This window comes from Thermomyces dupontii (genome assembly GCF_041956625.1).
Source record: "Thermomyces dupontii strain NRRL 2155 unplaced genomic scaffold VTN31scaffold_3, whole genome shotgun sequence".
NCBI classification, from domain to species: Eukaryota; Fungi; Ascomycota; class Eurotiomycetes; order Eurotiales; family Trichocomaceae; genus Thermomyces; species Thermomyces dupontii.
Genome location: NW_027192309.1, coordinates 1,085,487 through 1,100,523, shown reverse-complemented (window position 1 = coordinate 1,100,523; position 15,037 = coordinate 1,085,487). Strand labels below are relative to the sequence as shown.

General features: G+C 51.7%; 4 protein-coding genes across 4 annotated transcripts; 1 reads left to right on the top strand and 3 right to left on the bottom strand.

Moving 5' to 3' along the window:
- Positions 1–284: 284 nt before the first annotated feature.
- Positions 285–1,129, bottom strand: VTN31DRAFT_3852 (uncharacterized protein; the record flags this gene model as incomplete). The annotated part of the gene is made up of 2 exons (XM_069404177.1): positions 285–461; positions 524–1,129. 2 exons carry the CDS (start codon positions 1,127–1,129, stop codon positions 285–287), a joined length of 783 nt encoding a protein of 260 aa, XP_069261177.1.
- An 820-nt stretch (positions 1,130–1,949) lies between these two features.
- VTN31DRAFT_3851 (uncharacterized protein) lies at positions 1,950–3,025 on the bottom strand (the record flags this gene model as incomplete). Its single annotated transcript, XM_069404176.1, has 7 exons — positions 1,950–2,142; positions 2,196–2,355; positions 2,414–2,465; positions 2,519–2,711; positions 2,762–2,785; positions 2,838–2,875; positions 2,951–3,025. The coding sequence occupies 7 exons, from the start codon at positions 3,023–3,025 to the stop codon at positions 1,950–1,952; spliced, it is 735 nt and encodes a 244-aa protein (XP_069261176.1).
- Positions 3,026–4,223: 1,198 nt separating this feature from the next.
- Positions 4,224–4,712, top strand: VTN31DRAFT_3850 (uncharacterized protein; the record flags this gene model as incomplete). Its single annotated transcript, XM_069404175.1, has 1 exon — positions 4,224–4,712. The coding sequence occupies one exon, from the start codon at positions 4,224–4,226 to the stop codon at positions 4,710–4,712; it is 489 nt and encodes a 162-aa protein (XP_069261175.1).
- A 5,118-nt stretch (positions 4,713–9,830) lies between these two features.
- Positions 9,831–12,185, bottom strand: VTN31DRAFT_3849 (uncharacterized protein; the record flags this gene model as incomplete). The annotated part of the gene is made up of 4 exons (XM_069404173.1): positions 9,831–10,222; positions 10,670–10,848; positions 11,350–11,705; positions 11,754–12,185. 4 exons carry the CDS (start codon positions 12,183–12,185, stop codon positions 9,831–9,833), a joined length of 1,359 nt encoding a protein of 452 aa, XP_069261174.1.
- Between the last annotated feature and the right edge of the window lie 2,852 nt (positions 12,186–15,037).

Below are 15,037 nucleotides of genomic sequence, written 5' to 3'. Positions count from 1 at the left end.
TCTGCGGGGCAATCTCTTGGCTGCCCGCCAAGACAGTATGCGCCAGTAAGCATCCACAGGCTTATCTGCACAGCTCAAAATACTTTCATACAAATGAGAAAAGATGTAATTACGGAGAACGAGGAGACATGTGCGGAATACAAGCTCGATACTTGGTCCATCTAACAGTACATGACGACATTTGATAAACTGCTTGACAGAGCAAACCCACAACCTGATGAGCAGAGGGGAAAGTTCTCAGAAACAATGCCTTCAGCGATACTGCAGATCGCGCAACCATATAACTACAGAATGAACCTGGACCTCTTGCGGTTGTATGCTCGCTGATCCTTTAGCCACTGCCGATACCCCTGCACACTACCGATCTTCTCGCCGTAGTAATCTGGCACTGGATTCGCGATAGAATTCGACGAAGGGTCCACGCGGAAGCGCTTGATGCGATCAAAAAACTCTTTCTCTTTCTACACGACGTGATCAACCAGTTAACGCCGAGGGCAAATACGAAAGCTTATTCGGAACTTACAATGGCCACACCACGTCGGTATCGTCGATAGATCAGCCCCCAAATAGCATTTCCCATGAATGGCCCTGCTAGCCATCCCACAGCACCACAGGCTGCAGTGGCCAGGCCAAGAACGACAAAAGGATCCAGCCCCATCACCTGCGCACCGAGAGCATCCAGATCCTGTGTGGACAGGATCTGAACGCCGACGGCTGTACTGGCGATAGAGGTCAGGATGGACGAAACTAAAGAGTATCGCCGCCGGGACGCCCGCAGCTTGAAAAATGTATTCCAGTCGAGCGTGGTAGGTTCTTGCGATTGGGAGGTCGAAGCTGTCGAGTTTCTGCGCATGCTGTTGCCGAAGCTCTTTCGCATAGTGACGGCTACCGTCTGGCCAGGCAAGCCGACGGACAGCGAGATCCGCGAAGCTCCAATGCACGGGACAAAACGAGTGACATTATGTGGGCGCGGTTGATAGGTGCTCTGGTATCGTCGAGAAACCGCTGTCGTGTTCAGTTGGTGTCGTACGCAGACCGAGGTTGGCCCTGCGTAGAGGAAGGGAGCGGGCGCAATCCGCGCTCCGATCACAGTAGCCCGCAAAGGCGTGCCTACCACGGTCGGATGCATTGTTCTTTTCGCTGCTCGTGATGGTAAATGGCGTGATCGTTTCTCCAAATTGATGAAGAGCTTCACTTCGGATGGTCATTCGTTTGATGGAAGCTTCGAAGATCTCGTGCTTATGTAAGCTAGATTATTAAAATTGCAAAACCAAATTTTGAAATAACTACGAGTACCTACAAGTCGACTACTCGTACATGCTCGTACTTAGTCCAGTAACAAAGAAAGGCTGGAACCTCAAACCACTCCAGCACTCTCCTTGGAAAATAGTACCATAGGTAGTAGGTACCTGATAGGTACTTTTGTACTAGTTGGCATTCAACCTGCTGTATTTTGGGCAGGTTATGGCACATGCGGAAATACCTAGGAGAATGGACCGAAGGACCTTGTTAGACTGCCAAGAGACAAATGACATCTGCTTGATTATTGTGCTTGGTTGTATCACATTGGGTGGGCGCCATCCTCCTATTGATGTACTAGTTAATAAAAGCTCAAGGCAGCACACAGTAGCCGAAAGTACTTCAGGCAAAATCACGCCTATGAGAAGTTGAGAACATAACAAAGATGCACGATCTGTCAATACATCAAAACAACCGACCAAATCACTGAGCAGCCATGTCTCTTCCGTACTGTGAGATTTCATTATGTACACGGAGGTGAATAGGATTCCTGTTGCTTTACACTTCGTTTATCAGAGAACCCTGATGCAGATAGCATGATGCCAGCGAACTGCCAAACTTCGAAGAACCAACATCAACATGCCCATATGCAAAGTTCGCCATGATCAGGCTTGTGGTATGAAGTCGCCGGCTGGTAGCCTTTGTACACGTCATTTTTGATGGTAATCATCCTTCTTGACATCCCCTGGCCGGGCCTGCGAACGTTCAGAGCGACCAAAGCCATTAAGACGGCCGTACAGATGCTTCAATGTTAACGTGTTGACCGTCATCAAGAATGCACTGACGGCAAAGAGGCCGATGCGGCTTCTGGTGTCGAGGAGCTCGAATATGGGGTAGGGGTACCTTGACTCGGTTAGTGAAGGCAAAAATCAGAACATACACATGATGTATGTTACCATCCATTCTCCTGATAACATTTCTCAACCCAGAACCAGTAGGCAACTGCCAAGCAACCGGACAAACCCATGGCCGCGACAGCTGTTATTGTCCACGGAGGGGAAAGGAACAGAAGGTCAACCAACATGACAACAAAGGGGACGAGGTGAAAATTCAGATCTGCCGCCGAGTTAGCCATTGACTTGAAGCTTAAACTCAATTATGTGAACAAACGTACCTGCCTCGAGAGAGATAGAGTGCCCTTCCGGAATAACTAGATGCTTGTCGTACTGTATGCAGCGGTCAGATCCATCGCACTGACTTATGCCAAATGGCCACACACCAATCTCAAACCCCAGTACAGAAGTGAAATGAGAACTTCAATGGGTGCACTGCAAATCGACAGCATATTCTTTACAAGAAACAGCCGTCGGGACAACGTGATGTCCGCCAAGAGACTGGCTAGAAATGTCAACGTTGCGAGGAACAGACCGATCACAGTAAGGAATGCAAAGTGCCAGCCATATGCATCGTTACTAGATTGCGTCAACCGTGGTGTTGACCGTCGCCGGAGGGCTCGGCTTACGCGAGATGGTCATTCTCAATCAGGCTGGGTATTCCAGTTAGCCAAAGAATGGATGAACGGGAAAACAAGATATTACAATTTCCATGAGTAGGCGAAGCTAGACAGTCCGATCAGCTGTCAGGGTTTGGAACTGGGTTAGTCAAGGTGTGTCCTATGCAAGCCTGACAGCGTACAAGTACTAGAACTTACATGGACGAAGGCTGATATGCCTCGATCCGGACTGGGAAGTCTTTGCAACGGATGCTTCTGGATCAGAGATGTCATGGCGATATCCCGGAGTACATAACCTTTGCGAAAGTTTCAGCATAAAGCACAGAACCAAATCCGCAGTTGAGTCTTAATAAGACTTTTTGTAGATAGATGTTCAACTCTCGGGTTCCATGGACAGCGGATGCAAGGCCCACTCGCCAGCACGCCATGCCATGTCAGGTAAGCTTTCATACAAAATGATAGTTAGGCTAATGATCTCGGATCGGGAGAAATTCCGTCTCCGAAAGCCACATGCACCTCTGGCCGCATGTCCTCACGCCTGTGTAGGTAATCCGTAAGATTACAGTAACCAAACCAGTAGGTAAGTACGAGTACACAGTTCTTCCGTACTGTAACAGTTGTAACGAGCCGAATCAGAATGCTCCTACAGATTCTGCGTGGAGTCTTCGTTAGAGGTCTGATACATACTCTAGTCGTAGGTAATTGCTCTGTATCGCATCTGTAACGCGTTTGATTCGTTCCGATCTGATGTGGAGGGAAGTCATACGTAAGTTGAAACTCCACACTTGCGCCGACGTTCATGGATGTACATTCTGCACGCGTGCTGTACAGGGTACGGAGTACGGAGTACCCATAAAGTCTCAGCGACGGATAGTGGGCTGCCAGAAACGGCATCGTTCGTCGCCGTTTTGGGCATCGCGCTATCCTGGTTTTCCGCCACGGCCTCCCTTCTTTTTGCCACGCACCTCTGGCGCTCTCACGTGCCTTGTCAACCCTCATCCATCCAGCACGGGCTCCGTCGCAGGAACGTGCGTGTTTCGGCGCGCATCCCCTCCGGAGTCTCGCGTTTTCAGGCGCAAGTGCGGGCGGTCTCAGGGCTTCGGGTCCCTCTACCAATCGATGCTCGGGACGTCTTTTTCTCTGTCTCTATTGGCACTCTGAGCATCTGCTTGGTGCTCTGTTTTGAGCCCTCGGACTCTGATTGCTTCGCCGACACTGCGTCGTTATCGTGGGTCGACGAGCAGGGGTAGTAATCGGGAGTCCATGATGACTGCATCGGCAATGTCTTCGATTACGATGAGGCACGGTAGCTGGCTACATGGCCCCGGACTCAGAATAAAAGGCTCCCAAATGTCGAACGCCGTCACCCTCTTGCACCTTTCTCTCTCTCCGGGGTTGGTCTTGTACAGAGGGTTTCACTTGCGGTTCTCCGTGCTGTACGCACTTAGACCTCTAGTCCTTATCCTAGATCATGGCTTTCCCGGAGTCTGTCAGCGCGGGCATGCTGGCCGGCAGCGAATGCCGGGACGACCTTTCTGGAGACACGTTCGACGATATATCCCTTCTTTCTTCGGACGAGGAGGACGACCGCTCTCCGGCTTTTTTCCTGGCCCAGGCGGAGAAGCAGGAAGGCCAAGAGAAGCAACAGCGCCTGTACGCAGAGCGCACCAGGCAGAGGCTTGACTCTGTCATGAGGAGTTGGGAGTGGTACGGAACAGAGAATCAGGCTCTTGTTATTCGCTGGAGTGGACCCGGACTCAAGTTGTTGTTTCCAACAGGTACAGCATCGGAAATGGGCATGACCCAAAGGAGTGGCTCCGCCAGTTGTCGGAGCCCGAGCATTCAGACGAAGTGTGTACAGTCCTCAAGGGTTTTCTTTACTGGCTATGTGACCGGCGCCGAGGACCAGATGGGCAACGCTACCGGGGCGTCCGGCATGCGTCGACGCTCAGAACCATAATCAAGTACTGGTGTATGGCTGTGAAGCTGGAGACCGGCCGTCGCCTGGAGGAGGGTACTGTTGAAGCGCTGCACACGGTATGAACTCTGCTGTGTTTGGAGACGTGACAGAACTTGAAGGGGCATTCTGACCGATCGATGGTAGGTGGTTGCCGAAGTCGCTCGAGAAAAGAATCTGGACTGGCACGGGCGACGAAAGACAGTTATGTATCAGGAGGATTTCCAGGAGTTTGCGCGGGTCTTCCTGACCACGACCGAAATGCAGTTTTTCTGCGGTTGGTCGCGCATTCAAGAACTCCTGTTTTGTCAGCTCCTTGCAATCACCGGCAGTCGTCCGGGGGCGCTGACCCAGCTACGATACGGTGACATCTCGCTGAGCCTCCAGGTCTGCGAGGGCGAGCAACGACCGCGTCTCGTGCTTCGCATCCGTCTGACGCAAACAAAGCAATATCTCGGTCCGAAGCCGATGTTAGTATTCCTCCTCCTTCCTCCGCTTCCTCCCTCCCCTTTTCCCTTCCCTTCCCCTATCCTTTTGTCTTTGTTTCTCCAAGGATGGAAGAGGCGGCGTGGCTGATCTTTCGACCTCAGAAATTCCTACCCGATCCCGGATATTCCGTTCGACCCGACCCTGGTGATTAGCCCCCACATCTTTCTTCTTGGTATGCTCTTCTACAGAAGAGCGTTCAAGGTCGCCGATCTGGATGGCCCAGAAAAGCTCTATAGACTGAAGGTGCCGAAAGGGCTCAGGGAACTGTCGCTGGAATTGCGGGACGAGATTAAAAACGATTATTTGTTTTGCGAGCTCGACAGGACGGTAGATGGCGTCCGCCTTGATCCCTCGACCGCCCTCTCCGCGGGCTCAGTCGGATACTCTATGAGACGTGTCGGCGAAATTACGGGTTTCGCCACACGTGTGACGCCCTACTGCCTTCGCTATGGAGCCGCGAAGACTCTCAATGATAGCTGTAAGCACTTGCTCCATATCCTTGCTAGCATCCCTCCTCGCGCTGACCGGAATATCCCTTTGATCTCCACGCCTCCGGGGCGGGGGGGGGGGGGGGGATGAATGCGATGTGCCCTGTGCCAAGAGGACTTCAGCTGCAGAATGGCGCTTTTGAATCACGCTGAGTCCAGGCACGGGACAGTCTTGAGGAAAAAGATTGCAATGTGCTCCCAGAGGCTAGGGTGCCGGTGTCTGGTGGAAACCTTACATACAAGAGATAAGTCTAGATAAGAGGAATAAATCGTTGATCTGACAATGATTCTCCGCAGAGGGGAGATGTAACCAAGACGGAGCCTGCAAATTCATGTGTTGCCAGAATTCCGACGCGCATGAAAATTCCACGGCAGATCGGCATGAATTTCTTCCTTCCCCATCCCAGAAGGCAACTTTAACGGTTGCAAGCTCCAAGATATGCCTTACAATCGCAACCATCCCGAATATGGCCGTTTGCGCGGAGCTGTCGGTGCTAAACATTACCTCTGCAAGCTCAGACGGCACACGAGTCATGTGACATGACACGCTAAGCCATTTCAGAAAAGACTCAGCTTTCTGGATTGGCGCCGATCGCTAGGCAGAATCGGAAAGCGGTGAAGCCAATTGCCAAAAGGCAATCCAGTTGATTCTCGCGATGAGGAACTGGCGGTTCCACCTTTGGCTCCAGAAGACCACCGTGGGTCCCGTGTTAGTCTACTGCCGACCCAACTCGAGTGAGATCGCTACTTTGAGTGAGGACAGATTCGCCATGGCCGAGTCTTTCCAACAAGAAGTGGAGGCTCTCCGAAAACGGTTGCAGGAAGAGGAAGAGCGGCGGAAAGAAGCAGAAGAACGGCAGAAAGAAGAGGAGAAACGGCGGAAAAGGGCAGAAGAAGAAGCTCAGCCCACGACTTTCGACGAGCTGCTGAAAGCTACGCAAGTACTCCTTTTTGATCCGTTGAAAGTTGGAGAGCCAGCAGAATCCACACGAGGAACGATCGCAGCACGGCGTGAGAAACTCTGCCCGGAAGAAATTCACGAATGGTCAGACTTTCCGAATGAGCTGAGAAAGATCTTCGATGATGTGTGCAGGTTCCTGAAGCCGGCGGACAAAACCCCTCCTCGGCTGTTCAGTTCGATGAGCTATTTAAGAGGGCTTTCGCGCACGAAGGCCACAAAGCCAATTTGTAGCGAAAATGACCTCGATAACTTTATGCGCTCGGCTGTGGATGAATTTGTGGAGATGATCGTCCAGGCACTTTGTGATGATCCGGACGCCAAGCAGCGATTCCAACTGCCCGACAGCATCCGCTTTCAGACACACTACCCCAGAACGCTAGAGGAGGAAGCCGAAGAGGACGAACGGTCGGGTACGCGGCGGCCCCTGCCCGACCGGTATTGCATCCATCGAGTAGATGGAGATACCGAGTATCCGGTGACAACGTACGAGTTAAAGCCGCCACACAAGCTCGACGTTCAGAGTCTCCGGACCGGGCTCCGGGATATGGATTTCGTGAGGGAGGTCGTCCAGCAAGACACGACGCCTACCGACAAAAATGAAAACGCGAAAAGCAGTGCGGAACGACTGGTCGGGGCGACTCTGAGCCAGGTATATGACGTGATGATACGGGAAGATTTGGAGTATTCATACATCTCGACTGGCTTTGCCTTTGCGTTTCTTCGCGTGCCGAAGGATGAATTCTGGAAGCTATACTACTATCTCTGCGAGCCCAGCGTGGATGCATATCAGGAAGGCTCCGAGATCAAGATTGAGAACACGGCGGTCGCGCGCGTTCTCTGCTTTTGCTTGATGTCCTGCCAGAGCTCCCCCCCTCGGAATCAGGTGTGGCGGAATCAAGCAAAGGCGCGTCTTCGGACTTGGGGTGAGCACTATAATGCTCATTTGGCGCAAGCTTGCGACACTCCGCGAACGCCTCCGGGTTCAGACCATACGATGTCTGGCTCGGAATACGTACCATCATCACCTCCGTCGGAGCGCGTTGCAGAGGGTCGACGTATCGTGACGCGGTCGGTGGCGAACCGCTGCAGGCCCCCGGAAAACTCCCCTTCTCGACCACCCCACGCTGACAGTTCTGACTCCGACAATGCCTCGGTCGCGCAGGGCCGGAAGCGCGGGTTCAGCCAAGTAATGTCATCTCCGACAAGCGAGCGCGCATCGTCGACTCCCTCCACGCGGGCGTCCACACGACGCCACGGCGATTCGAGCCAGCAGCACAGCTATCGCTTCTGCACGCAGCGATGCCTTCTTGGGCTACAACATGGCGGTCGACTGGATGACGCATGCCCAAATGTTAGCCTCCATCGACAGGGATCCGGCGGCGACCAGCATCAGATCAATGCTTCGGAACTGGTGCAAGCTTTAAAGAGACAGCTCGACCAGGACCCGGAGCACTACTGCACGCACATGGGCGGCTGCGGATCCTACGGAGCACCATTCAAGATCACATGTGCCAGGTACGGATACACGATCTTCGGAAAGGGGACCACTTCGTATCGCTGGAAGGACGTCTCTCAGGAGGTCGAGGTTTACCGGATTCTCCGGAAAGTGCAGGGATCCGCGGTCCCTGTGTTCCTTGGGGCTATTGGCATGGCTCAAACTTACTATCTCCATGGCATTGGGGACATCCAATATATGCTGTTAATGGGCTGGGCGGGTGAGAAAATCCGCTCGGTCGGGGCCGGTCCAGATCTGAGTCGGGAGATTATGCGGTCGAGGGAACAAATCAAACTGTGCGGGGTGGTGCATCTGGATCTGAGGTTTGAAAATATGCTTTGGAACCGAGAGTTGGGTCGAGTCCTTATCATCGATTTTCACCTCTGCAAGATCATTCCCCGATCTAGGAAAACCCTGGGTCGAAAGAGAAAGGCATCACCACTGGATAGAGAATACCCAAGCCGCCGAGCGTTGGAGGAGCGGAAGGTACAAAGCATGACGATGGCGGAAACCGAGGGCAACCGGGAGCAGAGGCAGCAATGTTGCCCGCATGACCCGGAATAACGGAGGGCTTACTTGGTCTCACGTCCATGTCACGTTCCCAGCGTTGGAAAGTCTGCATGGAGAGTTAGGGGCGTCTTTTTGATTACGACTCTTCTCTATCTGCACACAGGACGGCTCGATCCACAACAGAAGCAAGGTCTTCACACTGCGCTTTGATATTCTCTTGACGTAGTCTTTACAGTCTGTCAACGAAATTTAATTCATTGATTGCGTGACTATCCGGTTCCAGATGCTGCTGCCAGATCTGGTCTCCAGCTGGTGCCACTTGTTCTGAGGCACTAAGGCAATAGTTAACTGAATCTATTCTCAACACCAGGCAAATCCACCATCATTCGGGTGCAAATGCCAGCCAATTGTGTCCCCCGTAGTCCTAACGACAAGGACAAGCCTAAGGACCGCTCAAAACTCCCTAAGTCTACCCCTAACGGCCGTAATCCTAACTAAATGTTCCTGAAGCTACCCCAAAGGCTAACCCTGACCTCTGGGGACCCTAAGCCTAACCCTAACGACCCTAAACGCGCCCATCTACGGCATGGAATCAGATATCATAGCTATTCAAGCGAGAATCAAGCGAACCATCCCGCATTTTGAGTTGGTACTATGAACCAGCGGTCAGATATCGTGGTCAATTCAATTGCCACGCGGCAAATACTTACCAGAATATTGAGTAATCATCTCAAAACGATGGTACACGTACATTGGGAGTCGAGAAAGTGTATGAGGTAGGTTATTCGTCCTGTTGCTGAATCAATTCTTCGGAAGAAACGTTCGTTTTGCGCCTGAAATATTCTCTTCTACGACTGGTTTTGTTTGACCATTACACTTCCAAATCCGGGTCCGGGTAATCATGCAATCAATGCAATAGGCCTCGATAGAAGGGATCAACAAAGATCTTTACCAGACTTCGTCTGTTTTCGGTGTCGAAGAATTATACTTCTTTCCGGATATGTTTCTGGGAGCAGGATAGGCTAGAGTTACATCGACAGGACAGTACCGAAAGATTCTATCCGGATGGCCTTTTTGAGTAGATCGACTTGGAGGGTTAACACGCGCGTCTCCAAGCCATTTCTAAGAAACGCCGGAAATATCCTTCAACCAACATCAATAGGCATTAATTGTATAGTTCAAGATAGATCAACTTCCTTGTCGAATCCAGCTTCGTACTGGGGATACTGCGAGGCGGCGGGCAGCACCGCATTGTCCCAGAGAACTGTTGACGGAGCAGCTGTGGACGCCACCGCTAGCTGTGAGTGACTCATGTAGTTTGTTTTTATACGTAGTTTTCCACGGTTTGGGGGCATTTCATACGGCCGAGAAGGTGGGATATCCTTGGACGATTGGACGCTGTCGCCCGGTAGAGGGTTATAGGAAGCCGACCCGTCGAAAGAGCCAGACCGACTGGCTGCAGCAATTGGTGAATGAAAACCGCGAGGGCCAAGCTGCTGAGACTGTGGTGGTGTCATTGTGTGAAGCGAGGTAGGCGACCGGTCTATGGATGAGGTCAGGGACGGCAACCCTGGCAAAACCCCACGGTTAGAACTGGCCTCTGGAGGCCACCCTTGGCCACCTGTGATGGTGGTTTTCATCCTTTCTGGATCGCTTTCAATTCCAAAATCGGGTCCTCAAAGATGAACCTGAGTGACGCGGATGACGGTGTCGCCAGCTAAGAAATGGATACTTGTAAGTTGGTGTCCAAAGGCTCGGCCTATGGATGCACTTACGTATCTCTCCCTTTTCGTACTTTTCTTCCATCAGCCTGATTCTGTGAATCTCATCCAGAATAAGCCATCTTTCTGGCGGTGTAATTTGTCGTCGCACATCCAGGGCAGCTTCGTGAAGCTTTTCTGCGGTAATTTGGTGGCTTTCCCGAAGTTCTCGCAGGATATGGATTAGGAGACGAATTCGCTCTGAAAAAAGGCTCAGCAAAAGCTTGATTTGAACCCCTTTTTCTACGGCGACATACCTTCCTTTAGGAGATGATCGGGCTCTCGATGAGTCACACCGGCAGGCCACCACGGCGGCTTTGTAGCCTCAGGGTCGAGTTGCTCGGGTGCGTTCCCACCACCGGGTAGACGCCCATTATAAGGGTGGTGAACTTGTTTCCGCGGCTCAACCATGCGGATATATGCTTTGGCAATCACCCTGCAGTTCAGCTGCTGGAAAACTTCGAGAGCTCTCCAATAGTATTTTTGCATCCGACGTTCGTCCCCCACACATATCGCGGTCCAAGAAGCGGGCGGTGTTAGTGTCGCAGGTGCAGTGGCATTACTGTTCATTCCCTTTCCATTCTGTCGATGACGCTTGCTTTGATTTATCGGGAGAAACTCAGCCAACAACTCTCGACGAGCTGCTGAAAGCTACGCAAGTACTCCTTTTTGATCCGCTGAAAGTTGGAGAGCCAGCAGAATCCACACGAGGAACGATCGCAGCACGGCGTGAGAAACTCTGCCCGGAAGAAATTCACGAATGGTCAGACTTTCCGAATGAGCTGAGAAAGATCTTCGATGATGTGTGCAGGTTCCTGAAGCCGGCGGACAAAACCCCTCCTCGGCTGTTCAGTTCGATGAGCTATTTAAGAGGGCTTTCGGGGTATTGATGATCCTGGTCCGAACACGGACACCGTTGACATAGACTCCTGCCGACTTGGCATGCTTGAAGAAGTCTATAGCCTCCCTCTGGGACAAGAAGACAATAATAGCTGTGTGGTACCCTGTGATCCCGGCTGTGTTGAGCAGATGTGCCGAATACACGTCGCCGTAGCACACCTGCCCAAGAACTTGATCCATCGTGGCATTCGCGGGAAGATTCTCGATCTTGACTGTCCGGTACACATCACTTTCTTCCGGTGGCGGAATGTAGCGGATTCCGGACTGGTCCTCATCGAACAACTCGCCGTGTTGTTTTTTCCAGTTGATGCTGCCGTCCCAGACTTCATGGATCAGCTCGTGCTTCGTGGAGTGCGGATAGCCGTTGGAGGCATGGACAGCTGGTGGTACCGACTGACTAATTGTCAACAAGACCCAATCGTATCGTCAAAGCTCGCGTACCTCCCAAGATACATTCAGGTTCTGCGTATGACTGATGGGGTCCAGCTCACCGAGCAGGGTCATGGAAGATGCGACGTTGGAAGCTTGAGGGGAATCGCATTCATTGTTCTCATGGGGAAGGTTGGGAACAGAACCCAGTAACTCCGCGAGGGACCACTGTCCTTCGCGTGTCCACCATCCCGACTGTCCACGGGGAGCGCGTGCCATGGATGACGCAGCCTTCCTCCTCTCCAGGAATTCTACGCGATCCTGCAGGGTCCGGACTTGGACTTGAAGGGCTTCCATTGCACGCTCCAAAGTCGTAATCCGATGCTCAAACAGGCGCTGGACCGCTGGAATACTGAGGGCAGTGGCAGACTCCAGTGCCTCCACTCTCTGCCGCAGGATCTGAGCAGAGAACTCGTCCATGGTGACCTGATTGCACTTTGGCATGGATCAACAGTTCTGCTTGAGCGGGAGGGAGGGATGCATACTCTGGAAGTATAGGATATTGGGGACTAGCTTGTCAAGATGGTCTTTATGTTACTTTCCAGAAGCAACATCACCGATATTTGTCTCTGGAACAAACTTCAATCTGTGCAAACCAGGTTTGTCAATAACTCTATTCACACAGAACATGCAGCAGCGCCAGAAGTGGAAGGCAGAGCGCTTCACATTGCTCCTGTTCTATATGAACGACTCCTCATCCGCGGCTCCATCACCACATGAAGCTACACATGGCTCTTAAGCTCGCTTTAAGGGAGTGGGACACGGTAGATGAGGAGAGTTCCAACAATGAGAACTCTTCAAAAGACCATGAATGAGATGTTGCACATTGCTCCGCCATAAAATATTTGGTCTTTGAAACAGCGCCAGCAAACTGTCCTCCCATCTCGAAACTGGTCGCTGGGCCCAAGAGAGGACAAAGAGTGGACATCTGGTCTACAATGGAGTCGGATACAACAAGTCGTACGAGCCCAACCATGATGAGCAGCCTCCATGTGTTCCAGTGTGAAACCCGCGAGTCGCGCCATTCAGGAACAGCAGAGCAACTGTCCTGCCCACAAGAGGATTAAAATAAAATTCTTCATGGATGTCGTGATTGATGCAGAAAGCTCTAGACTGGTACAAAGTGACCAGAGTCATCATCAAAATGCCTCCGAGGATCTTGATCTATGTACATCGCTCACATAACAGTACACCCAGCGCCATACATGGCGCGTTCAACATCGCGTCGGATCTGAAACCAGTCCGCCCGTCTTTCGGCGAATTCATATACCTCTTCAACACGGAAGATGCCGTGGAATCGATCCGGGTCCGCAATAATGGTCGCGAGCTCTTTCGCGTCCGACGGTCCCACCAGATAGATTTGGGCCAGCTCACGGAGAGCCTTGAAGTAAAGTAAAAGGTCATTGTTACGCAGCGTTTGGATGAAGCGGAAGTAGTAATTCATGTCACTGTGATGGGCGCATGTTAGTGTCAGAGCCAACGAGATTGTCAGTAGAACCTTGCTTGACTGAACATACCTAATCAATTTCAGGGAACCCTCAAGGCTGATCCGTTGACGTTTCAGATGTTTGCAGAGCGCGGCGAACAACCGTAAACCAACCTCCTGATTGAACACATCCAATGTGCTCTTGTCCGTGCTCCCGACGAGCATCTTCGTGTGGGATGAGACCACGTCAACAACGGCCACCGCCGCCTCGCTAACTGCAACGTCCGACGGCTGTCGCGCCGTGTCGATTTCGGCCTGCGGGTTGTAATCCGCGTTTGATTGTTTGGTGGCCAAAATGTAGTCGACCTCCTCCATCAACACATCAATGCCTTTATTTAGCCCCGACGCAACACGCCCGTCCAGCATCTGCTCAAATTTCTTTTTTCCTTTAACTGCAGGGTCTAGGAAGTCATTTCGATCAACAATGCTCGAGCCGACCAATTCTGGTTCTGTATTCTCTCCCACCATTTGAAGGATCAGATCGGCGACATTGACCAGCTCAAGGAATGTCACCAAAGGCTTCACCCCGGACTGGCTGCGGTCACCGCGCTGCTGGGGTAGGTAATCCGACAAATGCTTTATGGCTTTGTCGAATCCTTCTATGACATGTCGGTGTCCAAGGTTGTGGAGGAGGGTTACGAAGATGCTCCTGCATTGCTGTTTCGAAGCCTCTCCCCATTCGGCCCCCAGTTTCACAAATTGTGCCGCCCGTTCGAGGCTCGCCCTCGCTGCATGTATTAGCCCCAGAGCAACCTCGATGCTAAACAAAGAGCGGATGCCTTCTAATTTCGTGTTCATAATTGCCGCCTTCGCAGCCAGCTCATCGGACGGAGCCTCCGGCAGATTTATCGGCGCTGGAGAGACCGTTGAGAATCGAGCTGCGGTCTTGCTCGCAAGTTGATGCAGCGATGTTGGGAGGAAGACCTTCCATGGATTGCACTTGCACATGGTGAGTTTCTGGGATGATGTGCAGTACAGATCTCTGGAAGTACTATTCAGAGATTTGTCTATTGATGATGTGCACTTACAGCTACCATTCCAATGACTATCCTTGGTGATGAAGGGATCCAAGTGGCTGTGAGGGTAGGCGGTCTGTATCCTGTCAAGCCTTGAAGAAGGCCAGAATGTCGCAACCGAAAATCGCGCTACATTGTAAGCTTATCAGGCAAGAAATGTCAGCTACGTGATTCTTCGACACCAGAGACAGATGAGATCCAGTAGAGTTTCTTGTCGCTTTTCTTGTATCCGAGATTTAATGCAATGATTGCATGGATGCCCGGGCCTAGATGCTGTTGCCGGATTGTTCTCCAGCTGGCGCCATTTGTTCTGAGCTGGTACAGACGAGGCTGTTGTCAGAAGGGAGACTGCCATTGGCCAAATACTTAGGCTTTAAAGTCACTAATGCAAAGATCCAGTTAAACCGGTACGGCCTCCATTTCATGAGTGCATAATCGTTGCCTAAAGTATTCATAGGATACTTCGGAAGGCGGAAATCACTCCGGCCTACGACTATGTGTTCTGCAATCGAGAATAAATTCCCTCCTGTCCGGGACTTTTCAGGGTGTTTCCCAAGGCGAGTCAACACAATCCTGCACATTTGTATTGTCAGTGCTCGTCGAGGACCACAATCCAGTTCCATCCGTTTGAGGTCTCGGTATGTGGGTGTCGTTCACCGCGTTCTGACCGTAACCATCCTTCATTAGTTGACACGAGTTGCAAAAAGTCTAAAACAGCAATGGCTACGGAGGATACGGAGATGTTTCCGGTAGCTTTTTCGAATTTCACGAATTCATCATCCATGCCCGCGATA